At 32.8% G+C, this 20,506-nt stretch overlaps 1 protein-coding gene across 6 annotated transcripts in view; it reads right to left on the reverse strand.

Annotated features, from left to right (window-relative positions):
- LOC123310708 (lysosomal alpha-mannosidase) overlaps positions 1-16,605 on the reverse strand; it is a 41,313-nt gene extending 24,708 nt beyond the window's left edge. For 3 of the 6 annotated variants that reach the window (XM_044894347.1, XM_044894339.1, XM_044894330.1), the window contains exons 1-2: positions 9,365-9,536; positions 1,358-1,460 (exon numbers count right to left, since the gene is read on the reverse strand). In XM_044894347.1, coding sequence (XP_044750282.1) covers positions 1,358-1,460; positions 9,365-9,460 — 199 coding nt within the window. In that variant the 5' untranslated portion in view covers positions 9,461-9,536. Of the gene's footprint in view, positions 1-1,357; positions 1,461-6,966; positions 6,986-9,364; positions 9,537-16,405 lie in introns of those variants that run through there. The other 3 variants (XM_044894362.1, XM_044894354.1, XM_044894370.1) reach the window with 3 other exon arrangements.
- Positions 16,606-20,506: the final 3,901 nt, after the last annotated feature.

Genomic DNA, 20,506 nt, shown 5'->3' on the forward strand with positions numbered 1-20,506 from the left:
TCCACTATAGTTTACATTTGAAAAATCAGAAATCCCTTTCGTATCTCGAAAATGACTGGATCGAAAAATTTCTTAATATCATATTGGAATTCCTTATAAAAAAGTGCCTGTAGAATGTAACAACGGATTTCGAATACGAGTTCAAATAAGCAAATCAGCTTCATTGAAAATGACAATTTCTCAATTTTCGTTCATAACTCAAAATCTATGACCGTTAGGCTGGATCTGTTTTCAGATTTGGTATAGTAAGGAAAAAAGAGCTCGAAAATGAGTTATCAGTTTTCTTCTAGCTGCTATAGTTCTGCTATAGTTCTCGAGCTATAGTTCGTGCCTAAAGAATTTTGCTCGTCCTGTATATTCTACTTCGTTTTCCCGAGGTTTTTTCATTTTACTCTACAGGTGCAGATGTCCAAAATATCGTGCCAAAATAACGTGCAAGCATGTACCTCTGAATATTGTTTGTATTATTGTACATAATATAAGTTTATATTTGAATGAGAATACGGTTTCTTTATTTTCATATGAATAAGACTCTTATGGCATACCTTTAAAGTGGAATATGGATCAGAGAGAATAGGTAATTTTTGCTTTATTGAACTGAGGCAACTAAATTGCGTTCAATAAGTATAAAGAAAGCATACCTATACATATAGTTGAATACACATAATATGGAAGTCGCAAGTCAATTTTTCATTTTTCAAGCTGAGTTATAAAAATAGCACAATTTTGGCGATTGTGGCTGAATCATTTGGAACATTTGAATTATTTTTATGTCAATTTTTTCCTCTACAAAAGAAGTCCGAACCAAATTTTTGTCAGATGCTCTCTTCTGAGTGAAAATTGCAAGAAAACAAAAAAAAATTGGAAAAAATACAAGAATATTTCTTTGACACTGCTTGAGTAATTAAAACATTACATTACTCTTAATCACAAAATGGGCAGTGGCTTGGTCAATGAATCTTCGAATGTTCACAAAAACTTGTATATTGATGAAGAATTTGTCGGCTGGAAATCAACCGTTTATTTATTCTAAGGTTTAGGACCTTAAGGAGCTCTTGTTAGGCGTATTTCAGGTATTTCACATGACGTTTCGCTCATTATAGCAGTGAGCTTTTAGAAGCAACCAGGTTAGCACTTCGAACTATTCGCACATTTTGGCTCTGAAATAGCTTTGAAAATCATGTGAAGCCTTGGCGATATCTAGCGAGGAGTTTCGGAGATATTTTTCGTCTTTTCTTATGATATGATTCCCACCAAATCTTGAATGAGTTCAATATAATGATATGATCGATAAAATGAAATTTTATGAGGCCAAAGAATTTCTTCGAAACCTGATAGTTGTGAAATATTTACTTACTTCCATAATAGTACTGATCCACAGTCTTCAACCAACCAACATCGTCATGTGTATGAGGGACTATGTGCACATTTATCATACCATCTTTTACTGGGTGACAGGACTGAAAAATAAATATTTTTATATCATATAAAGTCTGTGAACGAAAAATGCTATTTGCACGACACCAATGAATCAACTGGCGGTGACGTGCTTGCCACCTGCCGGTTAGATTGGCCCCTTTCTTTAGGCCTTAGTTCTTAGTAACTAACTAATTCTACATAAACCAACCATTGCATTGCAGAGATCTAACTCGCGGAGAATGGGTTATCAACCCTCTTCCTCTTCCATTCTTATAGACTGAAGACTTTATTTTCATACTGGACCACATCATCCACAAATTTTTTAATAAATACATCAAACATTTTAGCCATTGCAAATTCTTGGATTGTTATAACAGCTCTTTTCTTCATGTTCATAGGCACCGAAATATAAGAAAACATATACACTTTATAAAAATCAACAACAAAGTAAATTAGAGAACGATGAAAATAATTCAAATTTCAAGAGAACACGAATTTGGTAAAAATATATTTCTTTGTATGTGCTCGTTTCCAATGGAGTTGAACCATAACTCTAGACGTAATTTTAACGTAAAACGAATCTGATTTGCACGAAAATATTCACATAACTTAACATAATCGAAAGCCTTATAAATCATTGTAAAATAGCTATCAACTTTTCTGTTCTGCTCCTTACTGAAGAGTCTTGAATATCACAGAATTTCAATATTGTCGCACGCACACATTGTGAACGCCCAAAAATTTTTAGCTATAGGTATTACTCGTACGTCAGAGTAAGAAAAAATAATGAATATAAATTATTGAAAAGTCTGTTTCCAAATTATTTCTTTCCAGAATACCTAGCAATAATACATCTTTCCAAACCAACATCCTAGACTTTATGAGAGTTAAGTTGAACCATGATCATTGACTCGATGCATAATTCTCACTGAATAAAATTCCATGAACCACTGCAAAAAGAATTCCAGATGAAGCCTTTAAACATGAAATTTATCAAATGGTTCTTCATCAGATGTCGCTGACTTCTAGCCAATATTGGAAAATCATTTGCGAAAATCGATAAATCGAGAAAGCAATATATCATCAACTTCTGAAAATAGATATTTCATGTATAAAAAGAACCCTAGGAATATTTTGAACTCATGAATCATTTTTCTCATAGGCGATACATTAAAAGCAACTACGATTATTATTGCAATAAATTGAGCAATTGCTTCATTAAAAACTGAAATGGAATGAAAAAATTGGATAAGTCGGAATATTTTTTTCTCTATCATACTCAAATATGAAAATATTGAAGTCATAAAATGGTTGAAATTTTTTTTTTATTTAATTTTGACATATTAAGTTACAGTTTTCAGAACTCATTGACGTTTTGAAACGCAACTGATTCTATAGTAACAGAGTGAAAAATTAGATATTTCCATCATTATAAACGATTTGAACTGGTTGCTCAAATAACTGTTGCTTGTCATTCACGTTTTGACTTGTCTCACGTCCATTAATGTTAATTGTAAAATGGTTTTCGTCTGAATTCAGAGCAAACTTCTGAGATTTCATCATCATGCCTTAGAAAAATTTTATACTTATCATCTTATCTCTAGCTAGACCATCGTCTTCATACTTGAAAATTTTTAGTGTATCCAGGAGTTTCTGAAAAACTTCTCTGTTGATAAATATCTGATTCTCTTGACTCCCTTCAAATTAAAACATATATATGAAAAAATACAAAATAAAAATTATTCAGAAAGTACAATTTTCAGGTAATAAAAAATGAGTAAATTCTTATCTGAAGGCATGGTTCAACTGAAAGAGTGGAGTACCGGAAAAGTGTTCTTGAAGAATCTGAAAAAATCCGATTCCTTACAAACAGTCAATATGTGCTGTTATTTTAAGCCAACTTGTGCATTAATTACCAAATTTTCAGAAATTTCCTTTCCGATAAATTCGATAGGTAAGGGTTTTCCGAAAATTCTTTCAATGATCTTTGGACGCATTCTGAAATTTTCCAGTTTTGCCTGAAGTTTAGATGAAAAATGAACACCATATTTAATCAAAGCTACTGAAGATATCCAATCGTGTCAGTGTACCTGTCAACTTTATTCAAAATTTTTTATTCATCCTCATTGCATTCGAGTAAGTAAGGAATATTAAAATATTCGGACTAATCAAATTAACTTTTTCTAACCTTATTAATATTCTTTCTGCATTTTTCGATAAAATGTTCATTCAATTCATTATTACCGCCTATCAGAAGGTTACATCTTATTTTCAAATCGTTCCCCAGGATTCCTATAAGCAATGAAAAAGTCATATTGAAATGAGATCCTGTATTTCATTTGTATTAATTATATCCTGTGAACGATTTGATAATATTGATTGACTAAAGTTTGGCGACATTCGATGAAAGCTAATTATTGAAAGATATATGAAATGCTATAAAATGATTGTATCATTTTGGAATTTCGAATTATTGTACTTGAAATTATTATATCAATTGCGATAGACGTGTGCTCATGCATCTCTATTAAGTGAAAAGCATTTGCATCCAGTCAGGGTATAGGTACATGGTTCTTTTAACTCCCCCAAAGGAAGTGTTGCTTTCAGTTATTTTTCGCTGTGTTATCTTGAACGAAATAATTGAAAAGAAGAATTTCGAACGATTCCTCTTCATTATTTTTCTATTCCATTTCAACTAATCAAACGTCACAACATACTCATGGACTTATCTGAGTTATGAATAACCGAGTGAATAACTCAACTATAAACTGAGATGTTTTTTATATACATGACTCTGGAGTATATAAGTGGAATTGATGAGATTTACTTCCAGAGCTTTCAATATTCGAAATAAGTTTTTTCACCTGATGGACATCAAAGAAAGTAGAGCATTACTCATTCGTCCTCGAAATATACCCATCATCCTGTATATAATATATGTATCAGATGATAATATATATATAATTCAAATGAGAACACATCGAAAACGAAAAATACAATGCACGAACTGCATTTGACATGAATGGGACTTAAAAACTAAATTTGGAGAAAAAAAGCTTTGGGTGAGTAAATCTTGACAATATTTCTCATATATTGAACAGTCATGTATATCAAAAATATGTTAATTTATAGTATGGCATTCATAACTCAGATAAGGCCACGATGATGTTGATTTGTGAAGTTTGATTATTTAGAGTGGAGTAGGGAAATGATGAAGATAAATCATTCAAAATTCTATTTTTCTGTTATTCCGTCCAATATAGCAAAGACAAAAAATACTAAAAGCAGCACTGCCTTCAGAAGAGTTATATTAAACCGCGTATTGAACCACGTACATGTAGAACATGTACTAGAGACGCATGGACACACGTCTATCGCTATTGATATAATAATGTTCAGTGAAATAATTATATGAAATGTCAAAACCATTTAATCATTCTATTTAAATATATGGTTTCCTTATTGGCTTTCATCAAATCTCGTTCAACTTTGGTCAATCAATATTAGCAAATCGTGTTCAGGCTACAATTAATGAAAATGAATTGCAGAATATCATTTTAATATGAAATTTTCATTGATTACAAGAATCTTGGAGAACAATTTGAAAACAAGTTGTAATCTCTTGATAGGCGGTAATAATGAATTGAATTATCATTCAATCGAAGAAATTCAGAAGTGATAGTTGTAAAGGTCGGAAAAAGGTGCTTTTATTAGTTCGAATATTTTAATATTCCTTCCTTTCCCAAATGTGATGGGGATGAATGAAAAATTCTGAATAAATTTGATAGGTTCACTGGCCCGAAAATTGGATATATTTAGTAGCTTTCATTGAATGAGAGGTTCATTTTTCATATTGATTTCAGACAAAATTAAATAATTTTTTGGGGATTGGATATGGATGCAAGATTAATATAGCTTAAAACAACTTTTCGAAAGGAATCGAATTTTTTTCACATGAAAATTAAGCAAATTTAATTCTTCAAGAACACTCTTGGGCACTCCATTCTATCAACTGAACCAAAATTCCAGATAGGAATTACCAGAAAATTGAACTATCTGAGAAATTTCTATTTTGTATTTTTTTTTATAGGAATAGATGACCTTATTTAAAGGTAGGTACAAAAGGTTCAAAGGTCAAGAAAATCAAAGATTCATCAACAGGGAAGATTTCTAAGAACTACTAGATACATTAAAAATTCTCAAGTATAACGACGATGGACCGAGCGAGAATTGAAACAATGTTCAAAAGGCGTTCGACCGTAACCTAACAAATCATTCAAGAAGAATTTTTTTGAGTATCCCAAATTGAACTCGAGAGTGCCTGAAGTTACAAAACATATCGTCCGTTTAAATGGAATGGGAAATATTTCGAAATTTAAATTTTCCTATTATATAAATTGATTATCAATCCAATGAGACTCTATTCTTTTGAAATTCTATTCGGTTCATTACACACCAGTTGAACCCGATTTCAATTTAGAATAACTACATAAAATTGCTTTACAAATCACAGTTCATCTCATTGCACAAATAAATGTATAAATTAAATATTTTATTTAACCATATATTTTCAAATACCTAATGATAATGAAATGAAAAATTTTGATTCCTTTCTCCCAATTTCCGTGCATAGGTTTTTAGTTAATTAGTATTTTTTTTTTCAGTTCACAGAAAAGAGAGCTGATTATAATCCTGTGGAAATGGCGACCCTCATTAATATTCTTATTGAAAAATCTGCTGGAATAAAGTTACTCAAAATTGCATTTGCTTTACTTGTTTATCATTCATGGCGATGAAGGTGCCTCTTCGATGGAATAACTAATATTCGATATTTGTTTATATGTATTATTCGTTATTTCATTTTACGAACGTAAAAATTTTCAAATATTTGATATCATTTTGGTCTTCAACACGAAAGAAATGTCATCGGACGATTTGATGCGAAAGAAATATATGAAAGTAAATGCATGCGTACATTTGTTCCTTTCACGGCAACTTATTGAGTTAAGTAATAATACATATGAATAAATATAATATGAACTTTTTTGAATTGAGGATCAAATAACTGAAAGAAATAAAAATTAGTAATGAAATCCAAAACCACATCAATATAAAATAGAGCTATTACCTTCATCATTTTGTCCTATGAAACATCAATAGATTAATGTTTTTCTCGAATGAATGAAATAATCATCGCACATAAAAATTTAATGAACGGTAGAGGGAGGGCAAATACTGAAAAAATGGATGAAAATGAAATGCCCGAGAGAAAATATTTTTGGTCGTCATAATTTTTATAGGAATTTCAAAACAATTTTTCCTTCAACCTGCTTACTCGAATTCACATAGAAAATTTGCTCCATCATATTGAGAATAAAAACGGAAAGTTCAAATTGTGTTTCTCATTTTATATTGAAGCATGGAGGACCATTTTGGATTCTGATATGAAATTAGAATTGCAAAAACAAATGTGTTTACACTGAGTAATGAAGTATTTGGTAAACCTGAATATTTCATTAACGAAGAATTCATTCCGTACTTACTTACAGTTTATCATTCGAAAAAATTACTCGACTAAAACCAAAGTACCTACAACCTACAATCACCGAATTAACACCAAACTATTTAAATGTCGATTCTTCATCAAAGCTTCGAAATGACCATAAAACCTTTCATTCATTACGAAGCAAAATTTGCGCAAAACAATTTTCCGCGGAAAATCTCCAGGAAAATCCGGAGTACAGAAGCGACGTCCGACCGCGCGCGTTGTTATCGTTGTACTGATTTATTCACACTCCGAACGGGCGGAATGAATCAGTCCGGTGCATCAAGGTTACATAAGATCGTGAATCCACGATCTCGACGTTCGAATTAAAAAGTATGGAAAATTTTTCAAGCGATTACCCTAAATTTCTGCTCTACTCAACGACGAAATTGAAAATTAATCTAAAAATAGATTTTTCCAATATAAATTTTTCGATGAAAGCTGTATATTCTCATTTTTCATCAGATATGTTTAATGTTTATGTTGGTTCTGATTAATATATAAAGATTAAATTTCATGTGGTTTCAAACAAACTCCGCAGAATTAAACTTAACTTAATTTGAGAATTTCTGAAATTATTGTTCAAACAATAACCGTACATTCAGAACATTTAGGACATGAACATTGAACGCATCAGCTCTTTGATGAAATATCATTCTAACTTCCAATACAATACAGGGTGGGCTTTTTAAAACGAAACAGACGAGACAACCACCTTAATTGTTGAAGAAAGTAATTAACAATAATAATTATTTTGTTGTCTAATGTTGACAATTAACGGTTAACATCGTACCCACAGAATGAATTAGTCAAATATTTGATGATTTCCCATAGCATGGTTAGCGGAATGACTGGTACTGTACGAAATTCAAAATTGAATATCTCGAGAACGAATGCATTAAATGAGAAAAAAAATTAATACGCTGAATATAGCACAAAAAGGCCTTTCAAATGAGGTATCACCCACCCTATCTTTCCTATTCAAAATTTAGGGGTTGGTGTTCTGACACTAAGGGATGAAGCGATATAGTTGTGAATTTGACCTTAAAAGTTGTCCCCCTCGAAACAAAAATCGACGTGTCCAAGCATTTTTTCGAAATAAATTTATTCCGCCTGTTATCTCGTCTGTTTCGTTTTGAAACGCCCAGCCTGTATATATTTGTAGATAGATTAGTTGTCGACAGTAAATCAATAAGCTTTGAGAGTTGTCTGGATAGAATTTTCCTTGAAGGATTCTATCTTTGTCGATACCACATGAAATACAATATTCACATTAATTAAAACCAACATACTTACATCTGATTAAAAATGAGAATAAATATCTATACCTAATGGAAAAATTTATTTCGAAAAAATGCATTTTTTGATTTTCTTAGATCGCTATTTTTCCAGCCCTCGCCTAAGTATTGGAGAATGCAGAAGACTATCAAACATTTTCGAACAATATGGCGCACCACGTCAACTTCGTTCAACTGGTGCGTCAGTTCTTAGATGCAGATTTTCCTCACTCCTGGATTGGAAGAATGGAACATATTGACTGGCCACCCAGATCACCTGATTTCGCTCCCCTTTTGTTGAGGGATCACCTGGAATCCAAGATTTACGGTACCCAGCATGAGTCACTGGATAATTTGCGAACTCGGATAATTGATAAATGCCGTCAAATTACCCAGAAATTTTGAGTGAAGGACGTGAACGTGAACTTAGATTACCGCATGGAAGTGAATGTTGCTCATTTCCAGCATTTAATAAACTAATCACAAAAGTATTTAAGTAGGTACTCTTCAACTATTTTACAAGTCATTTCGCGTTATAAGAAAATTTTGGAGCGAAATTTCAGGATCAGATAGTACTCGATGAGATCTTCAAAATGAAGTATCGCAAAACACCCCTTATACCTATACAAAATAAAGGTGTTGTGTTCATCCGTTAGGGGATTGAAGTTACGGTGATGCAAAGAAGAACATTGTTCCCCTTCGAATCAGAAATTAACAGGTCCATGACATTTTCTACATTTTTATTTCGAAACCGGAAAATTGAGGTATTAAGTTTTCGTTTGACCACACTGTGTTTTGTTGGTCACGTTGAGGAGGGTCAAGCGCCCGTGGTATGCATTTCAGGACCTAATTTGATGAAAAGTTTTTTCATATTTTGACCCATAGAATTAAACACTGAATTATATGAACGTTAAATCCGAATATCCTGTATATCTGGAGCCATTGAAAATGTCTGAAATATGCGAGGGATATCAAAAGTAAACTTTCAAGAATTAATGTGGAAGGAAGTTTTATCTTGTACCTACTCATAAGTAATATCAGCTTGTTACACATATCGTAATGAAACAACCTGTTCGATTAATCAGCTAGGAAACAATTCAACATTGAACATAAATATTCATACCTCATATCCGCAAGTCGGTGTGGGCTTGGGGTCTGAAAAAATTGTGGGCTTAGCAGAACAAACAGCCCATATTAGAGATAGCACCAAAATCTTCATTGTTCACGACATGCACCTGAAAATAAATTAGATCAATACACTGTCACTTATGATCATCGACTGGATCGTATCGGGGAGGTCAATGCTTAAATGTATCCAATGACGAAGATAGAATCGAGATCAATCGATATAAACAAACTGAATTTTTGTTTATCTAGTACATTGAAGTATTTTATTTTCAATTATCTATATCTGAATTAGCATCCGTTATCTCTAGATCTGAATATTAATCCCATAACAACAGAAAAGTAGCTTTTAGTTCAAATTCATCATGATCGAAAATTATTTATGATAATTAAGTGATTGGGGAAAAATTCTAACGATGAAAATGTTCAATTGCATATAGAATTCCATACTCGTATATACGACAATTAAAAATCTAATCGAAACATATTCCCAATAAAACTTCCATCGACCTTTATATGTAATTTGAAACGAATGACTTACTCACTCAAATATATAGGCAGTCATATTTTATGAAATATGCTCGATAAAACATCAACTTGAATCGACCCAAGAAGACGTTTTCTAAAATTGTCAAAGGGGTTTCAGGAAAAATAGAAATTGTTATTGTTGTTCATCGAGGTGATCATGAAATTCATTGTACAGGGTGATTTTTAGAACTTTTAAGAACTGCCCAAATTTATGTGATACGGTCCTGCAAATCGAATGATATTTGATCGTCGTTTTCTGGAACTTCATTGGAGCTATCTTCATTCAAATTTCGGATAAACCGATGACTTCGTTCGGAAGGTAGAGTGGTTAATTTGCATTCAAATTTTGAAAACACCCTGTAAATCAGAATCTAGAGCTTCTAAATATTACATATGGGGGTTTTTCGTGACCCTCTAAGTATTCTTTATTTCATATTGAAATGTTTCCCATCTTATCCGGGACACCCTGTATCTGTGTGATTATATACGCTGATGATATTGCCCTCGCATTCCGTCGTTCTGATTTGAAATGTATGGAGAATAATCTATCTACAGATTTAGAAATTTTGAGGATTTACTTTTTCGAGTGGCGTTTGAGTCCTTACCCGAATAAATATGAGGTTTCATATTTCATTTGAATAATCCTCAAAAGTACAGAGAATTGAGCTTAGTTTTAGGTATTTCCTTTTTCTTGAATCCGAAATATCTATATTCCATTCACTTTTATTTTAGCAGTGGGTTGGCCATGGAAATTTGACACATTTCACTCTGTATAGTACTAAAATGTGGGGTTATGACGCTTGTCAAAACATTTTGGCGTTTTATAAACGCTATGTTGCCCGTTCTACGTAAAAGTTTCTGTTATTACGTATTTTATTACAATGTCGAATCTCTTCGGAAAATATGTGACGAACATAGTTGAAGTTTATACAAAACTGATTGAAGGCATACCAAATCCAGTTATTTGCATGGAAAATACAAGAGATCAGTATAATACTCATCATAATATGCACTAGCTTGAGGAGAGTTAATGTTCGTTATCTTCTTTGGCTAAAGGTTGAATTACGTTACATCAGTTGTAGATTTCAAAAATATCAACCCGAAGATGAAATGCATATGATGCAGTGGTTGGGAATAGATATCTCCCGAAGGAATTAACAGATAATTACAAGAATGTTAAATTCTTCAACAAAAATCATCTTGCATCAATATAAGTAAAAGGATTTAAAGGAAGTTTCAAGTCAAGATGAACTTCACCTTTGAACAAAAATTTCACATGAATAAACAATTAACAGGACAACTGGCGCGTATTTGTGGATGTTCATCTTAATACATTGATATAATGATAATAATTAGGTATTTATTGGTACCTTAAGACATTTAAAATGTATATGACAAGACAAATGAAAAATGGGATAATCAATTTTCGGGAACTTATTTCTACGATGACATTCATCGAAAATCCTGTAGTTAACTTTTCGCATTAATTCACTCAAACATAAAATGGTCAAATGCCACCACTTTTTTTGGTCTCCCAATAGAAGGAAATTCTTTGTCATCCTCTTCATTCACAATGCAATCTTTCTGATTGTGGAAATATTCAGCTGAAATATATGTAGGTACGTCGTTTAGATTCAGATGAAACATTATATAAATTCTCTTACATTGAATGACGCTTCCGTCTGACGTATTGTGGATTTTAGAATATCAGAGTATAACTATTTGAATGAGCGGTCCTGAATTCTAAAGAGCACTTTCTGAAACCTTGTCTCTTTTTTCAATAACTGTCGGCATTTTCGTAATAAAAATTGATATTAGTTGTGACAACGGCGTTATGACATTAACGACATTTCATGAGTGCCAATCTTACTCCGTTCTAGTTACAAAACTTGAGAAAATTATTTCATGGCCAACCGACTGCTAAAATTAATGTGAATGGAGTATAGGAGTTGTGCTGGATTTCTCGTTAAATTTCAAAGCAGATTTGAAAAATATGCGTCTGAAGTTGAAAGCTAGGAATAAATTCCTGTAAACTAGCTGGTATTTTATGGGATGCTGATGCAGCTACTGTTCGAACGTCAGCCCTAAATTTGTTTTTCTGCGGCTGCTGAATATTGTTGCCCTGTTGGGCTAATAGTACTTATGTGCAAAAAATGTCTTTCTTAAGAATTATTATTGGAACTATTAGATATCTCCACCTATTCAATAGTTACCAGTTCTTTCAAACATTGTACCTCCCCATAGTCGTAGATAGACCGCAGGTCTATATTCTTCGAATAAATTTCACTCCTTTCCCGACTCATTTCCAATTCTGTACCATATTCCTCAAAATACGAATCCAAATCAGAAGTCGCTTAAACCCTTATTGTCCAGCGCTTTCCTTTTCGAATGTGAGGGACAAGGACATTTGTCAGACTGAACTACTACTATTTTCAACCAAAGATTAGTGATCCCTCGAATAGAGTTCTTAATTTTGATCATCCCAGGAAAAATGGTGTATTCTGAATCGTATGAGAACAGGTCACGGACCTTGCAATATTATGCTTTTCCGATGGAATTCAGTTGAGATTCCTAGTTGTGAATGCGGCCAATGCGGGGAACCGGAAGAAACCATAAATCATTCGTTTAATCATTATCCCATTTATGAATTTCAGGATGGTTTAAGGGCTATTCATACGGTTTCCAAATCCCTTTTGAATTGAGTTGTGAATTTTAGGTCAATATTTGATGTAAAGAACTTACTTCATGATCTCAAATTTTTCTGCTTTTGTTTTTTTTCATTTCAGATAAAATTTTCTGGTAACTAAAGCCCGTTTGCAATAGCCGGGAATTCTCTATGGAATTTACTCGTGAATTCAGGCGCCGTGAATTCTATGCAGTTACATACGCAATTTCGGTAGAATGCACTGTTCAATTGCATAAAAAAAATCTCTGCCGTTTTCTTGCCAAAATTTTGTACAGAATTCTCTCTCGGCTGTTACAAACGGGCTTAAGAGGAGACTTTTTTTTTCTTCGAGGAAAGGATCAATTTTTGCAGTGTGAGATGAAATGTTTCAGCTTATTTTGTAAGGCTGTGACTAGTCCAGTGTGACGTCATTGAATTCGGGACTGATATTCGGTCCCGAATTCAACGATGCACACTGCACTGGTGCAATGAAATTATTAAGCAGTGAATGGAGTAGCGAAAAACTCAATTTTCACTACAAATCATAAGCTTATACCCAGCCAAATAGAAACAATGATTCATATTTCAATCGTGCATGTAACTATGTAGTTAAAGATAAATATGTCGTTTAAGTATATTTTATTTTCAAATCATCACATTTATAAAGAGAAAAAAGAGCAATCTTGAAATGAAAAATCTAGGGTGAACATTTTAAACAGAACCACTACCTTTTTGGTCTGGCAATTCCTCTGGATCAATTTACACTAAGCAATACTCAACTTTCTCACTAGTTAGAATTGCATACTTTGCTACACCTTCCATTCTCAAATTCCAAGATAGTATTTTCTCCTGTCTTTTCAATCTTGATTCATAAAAAGCCCACACTATTTTTTGATAAGGAATGACTCCTTGAATTTTGTCGCAACTATTCATAAATAATATTATACGATTCGCGAACATAACCTCAAAACCCCTTTTACAATTGTCGGGAGTGAACAAGGATCCCGAGTAAGACCAAGAGACTTGTTTGGTAATTGAGTCATTTGAATTCGTCAGTCGGGACTGGACACAGATCCCGAGTCTGGGAATCTAGTCACAGACATTTTGTAAACAGTTTCATCTCTTACAATCCACTCTACTCGCGGGAAGAAAGGTTTTCTTACTGGAGTTTTTCCTAAGTTCATACGCCAAATGTAACTTGAAACAGATTATACGATTTTCACAAATTGTGTTTTTGAACCACGACACGAGTTTTGCTATCACAATAGCATCTTCAGGTAGGTGAAGCTGAACTGATAGCGAAACACGCGTCGTGGTTCAAACACTCAATTTGGGAAAATCGTTTAATCTGTTTTAAGTTCAATTATAAATTTTCATCAAGTATCGGCCACATCAATTCATTACGCCAAATTGTATGGTACCCCGTTGAGCTAACCTCTGCTAAAACTGTATCTCATCCGCATGCTACAATTATTGTTTGATGTTAAAAGTTGTAATGTTCTTCATGTAAGTGGCGCACTGAAAAAAACTTCGTCTAGAATGTTATATTGGTTTTTCGATAAAACTGAAACTTCACGAAATAGAGGCAACAATGCAGAGAGCCGAAAAATTAGTTTGTACTTATAACTTGAAAACAAGAGGTGGAAGAGAGATCTGGATTTGGCCATCATCCATCTTTTTAAAATCGAGGTTTAAAATATGCCATCCATTTTTCCGCAGCTCTTACGAATATAGAGCTCAGAGCTCTCATTCAATCCCTTCGAATTTTTCCACTCCGTACATGCTATAAGATAGATTGTACAGGGTGTCTGAGTTAAAGTGTCCCTATATACCTTATTGTGGAAACTAAAGGAGCTAAAAGAAAATGTTTAATACAAAACTTGTCTATAATCGATTGAACTTTTATTTTTTATAACCCACCTTAATACAGGGTGTTCCGTTTTTTCTCCATATTGGTATTAACTTTCTTATTTTAAATGGAATACTCTGTATATTGTTGCATTTTTAAATTCCTTGTCAAATTTTAGGGTAACTTTGGTAGGACAACCATGGTCCTATATAGCACCTATTCTGAGATATTGGACTTTTTACTAAAATTGTGACAGCTGTAGGTGCTCACTAAAATAGCTGATACTAGTTTTCTAATGAATGCATCAAAACCAAATTTTGCCCAGCTCTTGTCAACATATTGGATCATACGTTACATCTCTACAGGATCTTCAATAATTGAATTTAAAAATTCAAATAGGAGTGCAATCACTTCAACTTAATTTTTTCAGATGACAACCTCTATTTTTCTTCTTGTTAATCATGTAGAGCAGATTAAAACGAGCAAAAAATGTATTTAAACTTTTTCTGTTAAGTGAATAGTTTCAGAAATATGGACGAAAAAGTGTATTTTCTCATAAGAACCAACGATAATTAATTAAGTAAGCTGATAGAATATGGTAACTATGGAAACTAGCACTTATCTGTGTATTTTTGAGTTTTCTTTTGTGTTGTCAGACAACTACTTGATTATTTTGAGAAAAATTTATCTGTTAGTTGAGTCTCCCTTTAAAATTGAAATACTTTTATTTTATTGGGAGCGAGTACTCATTATCAGTGAAAGAGTCTTTCATTAGTCAATTTAGTTTTTTTTTTATTATTATTATTATAAAATTACAGTAAGAGTGGAGGTAAAATACCTATGCGCTCAAAATATAAAAAAAGGAAAACAACAATTCTACTGTCATACTAGTTAATAACTGAACAGGAATAATAATAGGAGAAAAAAACCAAACAACTGAATGCTCACACCATACCACTCCTCCACAAATCGTACTTGTTCTTGAACTCGTTCACTGTAGCCGCATTCAAAGCCGTTAATCAAATTTATCAAAAAAAATATTGCAGCATCACCAATTAATAATTATGGTTGGTTCTTACAAAAAATGAAATTTTTCGTCCATATTTCTGAAACTATTCACTTTACAAAAAAATTTAAACATATTTTTTGCTCATTTTAACCTGCTCTACATGATGAATAAGAAAAAAATATAGGTTGCCACTTAAAAAAATTAAGTTTTGATTGAACTTCTGTTTGAATTTTTTAATTTTAATTTTGGAAGACCCCGTATATGTATCATAATATCTAAAAATAAAGATGTAACGTATGATGCAATATGTTGACAAGAGCTGTGCAAAATTTTGCTAGTATCAGCTATTTTAGTGAGCACCTACAGCTGTCAAAATTTTGGGAAAAAGTCGAATATCTCAGAATAGGTGCTATATAGGACAATGGTTGTCCTACCAAAGTTACCTTGAAATTTGACAAGGAAGGAGGTTAAGTAGAATAGCTATAGGCTAAACTTCGCCTTATGATTGTATTCATAGAGTACAAAATAAAGGCCCTTTATTATTGTTATTATTATTATTATTATTATTCAAAAATGCAATAATATATAGAGTTTTCCATTTAAAATAAGAAAATTGATACCAATAGGGAAAAAACGGAGCACCCTGTATTATTTGTGGGTTAAAAAAAATGAAAGTTCAATCGATTATAGACAAGTTTTGTATTCAATTTTTTCTTCCAGCTACTCTAGTTTCCACAATAAGGTTCACTTCAACTCGGACACCCTGTATTTCATTGTATTATAGCGAAGTATCGGAGGAAACTTCTCGAAAAAACTCAATATGAACTACTGGTTATCAATAATATGTTCATTATGTTCTTTCAGAAAAGGTGAACGAAATATTCCATTAATTTTTTTTGTATTTTAGGGTTTCGAAGTTTTGTACTCACCATGTACAGTTCATTTCCATAATGAAATGGAATAATGAAATATGAAGTACGAGACTTACCGTATTATATCGAGTCAATTATTCTCCCTATATCAAAAGGTAATAGAACCCGCCGTAAAAGAATTCTCACGCGACTAACCTTGATCTCGGAGTCTAGGTCACTAAGGATCACAGGACTCAACTATACCGACAGGTCGTTCAATTAATCTGGTCAAACTGCAAAGTTGTATATGGCCGAGTGAACTTATCAATTCTCGTGTGCTCGCTATTCCTCCCTACTCTTCGATGTTCAATGAACTATTAATTGTATAAGATAACTCAGTTAGTGGAAGATATGGCAGTACCTACTTCTTTTGTTCATCGATGATTTGAATATATTGCTCATGTGAAATTCGATAACTTATCATTATATTGTAATATACGGTACACTAACTTGCTGACGAAAAGATACGTTCATGGAAATATTTCACATAGCACAGATATTCGATCCCTCAGTGAATGAAGAATATGTAATCTTTAAAAGCATAGGTACCTACCTACCTTCCTAGTTGTAGATGTAACAAATTAGCAGGATTGATATGGTGCATCCGTGACAGCCTTCTTCCTGCTTTTCAATTTAATCTGTTGGATAGTTGATATGAATTCTTCATATTATAATAAACATATTTTGGACCAGGTTTCTGATCTCTTACTTCAAAGAAAAAAGTTTTTTGATCTTTTTTAAATCGTCTGTTCAATTATCCTATTGAACAATTTGAAGAGCGCGCCCAAAATCTATATATTCGAATAGAAAACCCGTTCCTATATTTACCATCCATGCATTGTACATATATGAATGCTTCCTATATCTATTCAAATACAATGAAAATTTTTCATCTCAGGCCACAAGAAGACTGAATATAAATTATCCTCCTCATTCATTGTCAATAACAGAAAGGGGTACGTATTATAGATGCATCAAATTTTATAACTGTCTTCCAAATTAAATAAAGTTATTACGATTTGATAGTGTTTTCAAGAAAAAAGTTAAGGAATATCTGATAAATTTGGAACCTTATTGTCTTAATGATTTCTTGGCTTCAAGTGGGGTACTCTAGGTTAAGAAAGTATTGTTTCATGACGCCATTTCTTTATAATTTGTAAATTATCCTGGAAAAAAGAGATTTATTTATTTATTTATCGCAACGGAAACTATGTGCTATGAGTGAAGAAAAAAGAATCTAGGGACGCATGTTTTGAATAGCAATTGTCATAAGATCGAGTGTCAAAAAGCTAATTCTAATTTCTGTAATTGATGTAATAAAAATAAATATAAATAAAATGAAAGTTATATATTAAATTTTAATTTAACTAGTGCAAGCAGGAGTGCGGGGAGCGCTCGAGTGCCTTTATAAAAAACCCATTGTCAAATTTTTTAAGTGAAATGTCGCGATTTGGCAACGCTTCTGCTGTAGATATTGATAAGAATATAGACAATCCTACGCCAACGAATACGAAAAAGTCAAAAACTTCAGTATGGTGACAATTTCAAGAGTTTTGTGCCGAAAGAAATCACTTATTAGAATGAGAAACTTCGGTGGAAAAAATTGCATTCATTCTAAAGAACTGGGCAAGCAACATGCGCAAGAAGAACGGATCCCTTTATAAAGAAAGTGTGGTGAAAACAATGTGGAACGTGACAGCAAAACTTGTTCAGGAAAAATATTGCGAAGATTTCAGCATTGCAATAGATCTATATAATGATGTAAGATTTAAATCTGCTAGAGGTGCACGAGATGCTGCGCGCAGAATATTAGAAATGAACCCAGAAAAGAGGAAAGAAAGCTCATCGGCTTTTACTTACAAAGAATTGCTGAAAATTTTGAAGCTTAACGATGAAAACAGGACGGAGGGTCTCATATCTTAAGAGCTAGCATTTCGAGGGGGTGAGGTAGCCAAGTCTTTGACGGATTTCTTTCAAGAAGAAAAGTTTAATGAAGGAGCAAGCACAAATAGAATAGAATGTAATCCAGTGTTTTCGAAAACCTACCAAGGAGGAGGCCGCAGATTAACAGAAACACTACTTATGAAGACATCTGCCCCGTTAGGTAGGTCAAATTAACCGTTTTTTTTATTTGATTTTTCTTATCAAAGCTTTTTTTCAAGATTATAGAAAAAACTTTTGTCAAAACGAGGATCTAACGACGAATCGTCTGTTTCTTATACCGAATCAAGAATTTCAAATAATGGTATATGGTTCAAGAACATTCCAGTTGGTAGACACGAGATCGCAAAATGGACAAAGCTGTCTGTCCAAAAAGCAGGTCTCGATAGCGAAAATTTACGAAAACCAGCTAACGAAAATAACGGGACATATCGGTTCAATAAAACCATATCTACAACTCGATAAAGAGTTTCACGAGGAAATAATAAAGAGAATGAGAAACAGTGAAAACAACGAGTTTAGGGTTTTATCAGTTTCAACTTCTGCTTCAAGTAACGTTGTTCTTGACCAACAACAAACTTCGAATTGTTCAGTCATAAATTTCAATAATTGCGTTTTTAATCGTAAAAAGTTTCAATAACTAGGTTTAACAGTTTTCATGTTACTTTAATAAATAATAAACGTTTGTAATTACGTCTGCATTTATTTTGAGGGACCTGATAATTTTGCACTAGTGCAAAATATCGATAATTTTCACTTGTGTGAAATAATCTCCTAATTGTATGCTCATTAATGAATATTGTTGAAATGAAAATTGAATTTATTTGATACAATTCTGAAGACATTGCACGGAATGTACTTATTGAATGGTCCACCTGTGAACTTTTGGAAAAAGTGGATATCAACCGGTGAAATGAAATAAAAGATTTTGCTTTCTTGTTACTCAGTGGTGACGTTCAAACTTACTACCTTGATTTTACCTCGGAAATCAAGATTTGTGTTTTCTTGTTCCCTAATACTCAAATGAGTGAAAAAAAAATTTTTTGATAACTTGTATCATTGATCTCGTCACGAAAATTTTTGGGATTATCCAGGAAATCGCGAACTTTAAGAAGAAACAGCTAGTCTAACACTTTTTTTTCCAATGAATACTTATTGAATTATGCTACACACGCCTAGGTTGTTTCGTTGAAATTTTTACGAATATCTCGATAATATTCTGAAAAACATAATGTCGGGAAAAAAGAACCCCTATTTCAGTTTTCCTTCGTCCAGAATTTAGTACATCTTCAAAGAGTTTCACGAAATAATGTTCATTTAACTTTATCGTAATTCTCGATTATAAAGGGAATTAGAGAATTCAATAAATTTGGTGAAATATCAATTGAAAAAAATGACGGCACAAATCAGCTCAAATTAATGAAAAAATAGAACAGATGCGACAACCCATGAAAAACGTTAAATAGGCTATCCACCTAGAATCAATGTGTACAGCACATTCTATATCAACAAGAGTACATTCCAATAATTTCTTTTTGAATCTGCATAACGTATACTAGTTCAAGGCTTACTCCGCTTAAACATTTTTTTAATTAAAAAAAATTATGAAATTTAGCATGAATACATTTGAATATGCCGCTTCAAATAATGGATTCAGATCATCCTTTCGATGCGAAGCTGCTGTAAAGATACATTAACAATGTTCTTAAAAATAATCATCATTTGATGATATTGAAAAGTACTGGTCAATAAATTTCTGAGATAATTTAAACGTCTCTGATCAAAGTGCGTATAAACATAACAAGCACTCTCACACATTTGTTTATTGATACAATAGATTCAAATGAATGAGCTCGCAACATAGGTATATTTTGATTAAAAGTGCAGAAAATGATACTTTCCTGCACTGCTGTAGATCGAATAGTACGAATAGCGGGAAAGATAACACTCTGGATACAGAAATGAGCGCGGGGAAGTGGAAAGAAATACGCGGGAACAAAAAACGTATTCTCTACAGCTGAATACAATTCATCAAGTCGTCGACGTAAAATTGAGGTCTTTTGGACGTCATTACAGTGGACGTTACTGTGACATTCTTCATAGAGCGTCATTAATGCGAGCTAGTCATGATTCAGCGCAGGAATTCCCAGAGAGGCTGAAACATCTCAACACAAACTCTAGACCGGTTTGGGGATTGTTGTCCCTCATAGGTACAGTGCAGTGATTAACATTCCAAC

Source organism: Coccinella septempunctata, chromosome 1 (genome assembly GCF_907165205.1).
Source record: "Coccinella septempunctata chromosome 1, icCocSept1.1, whole genome shotgun sequence".
NCBI lineage: Eukaryota > Metazoa > Arthropoda > Insecta > Coleoptera > Coccinellidae > Coccinella > Coccinella septempunctata.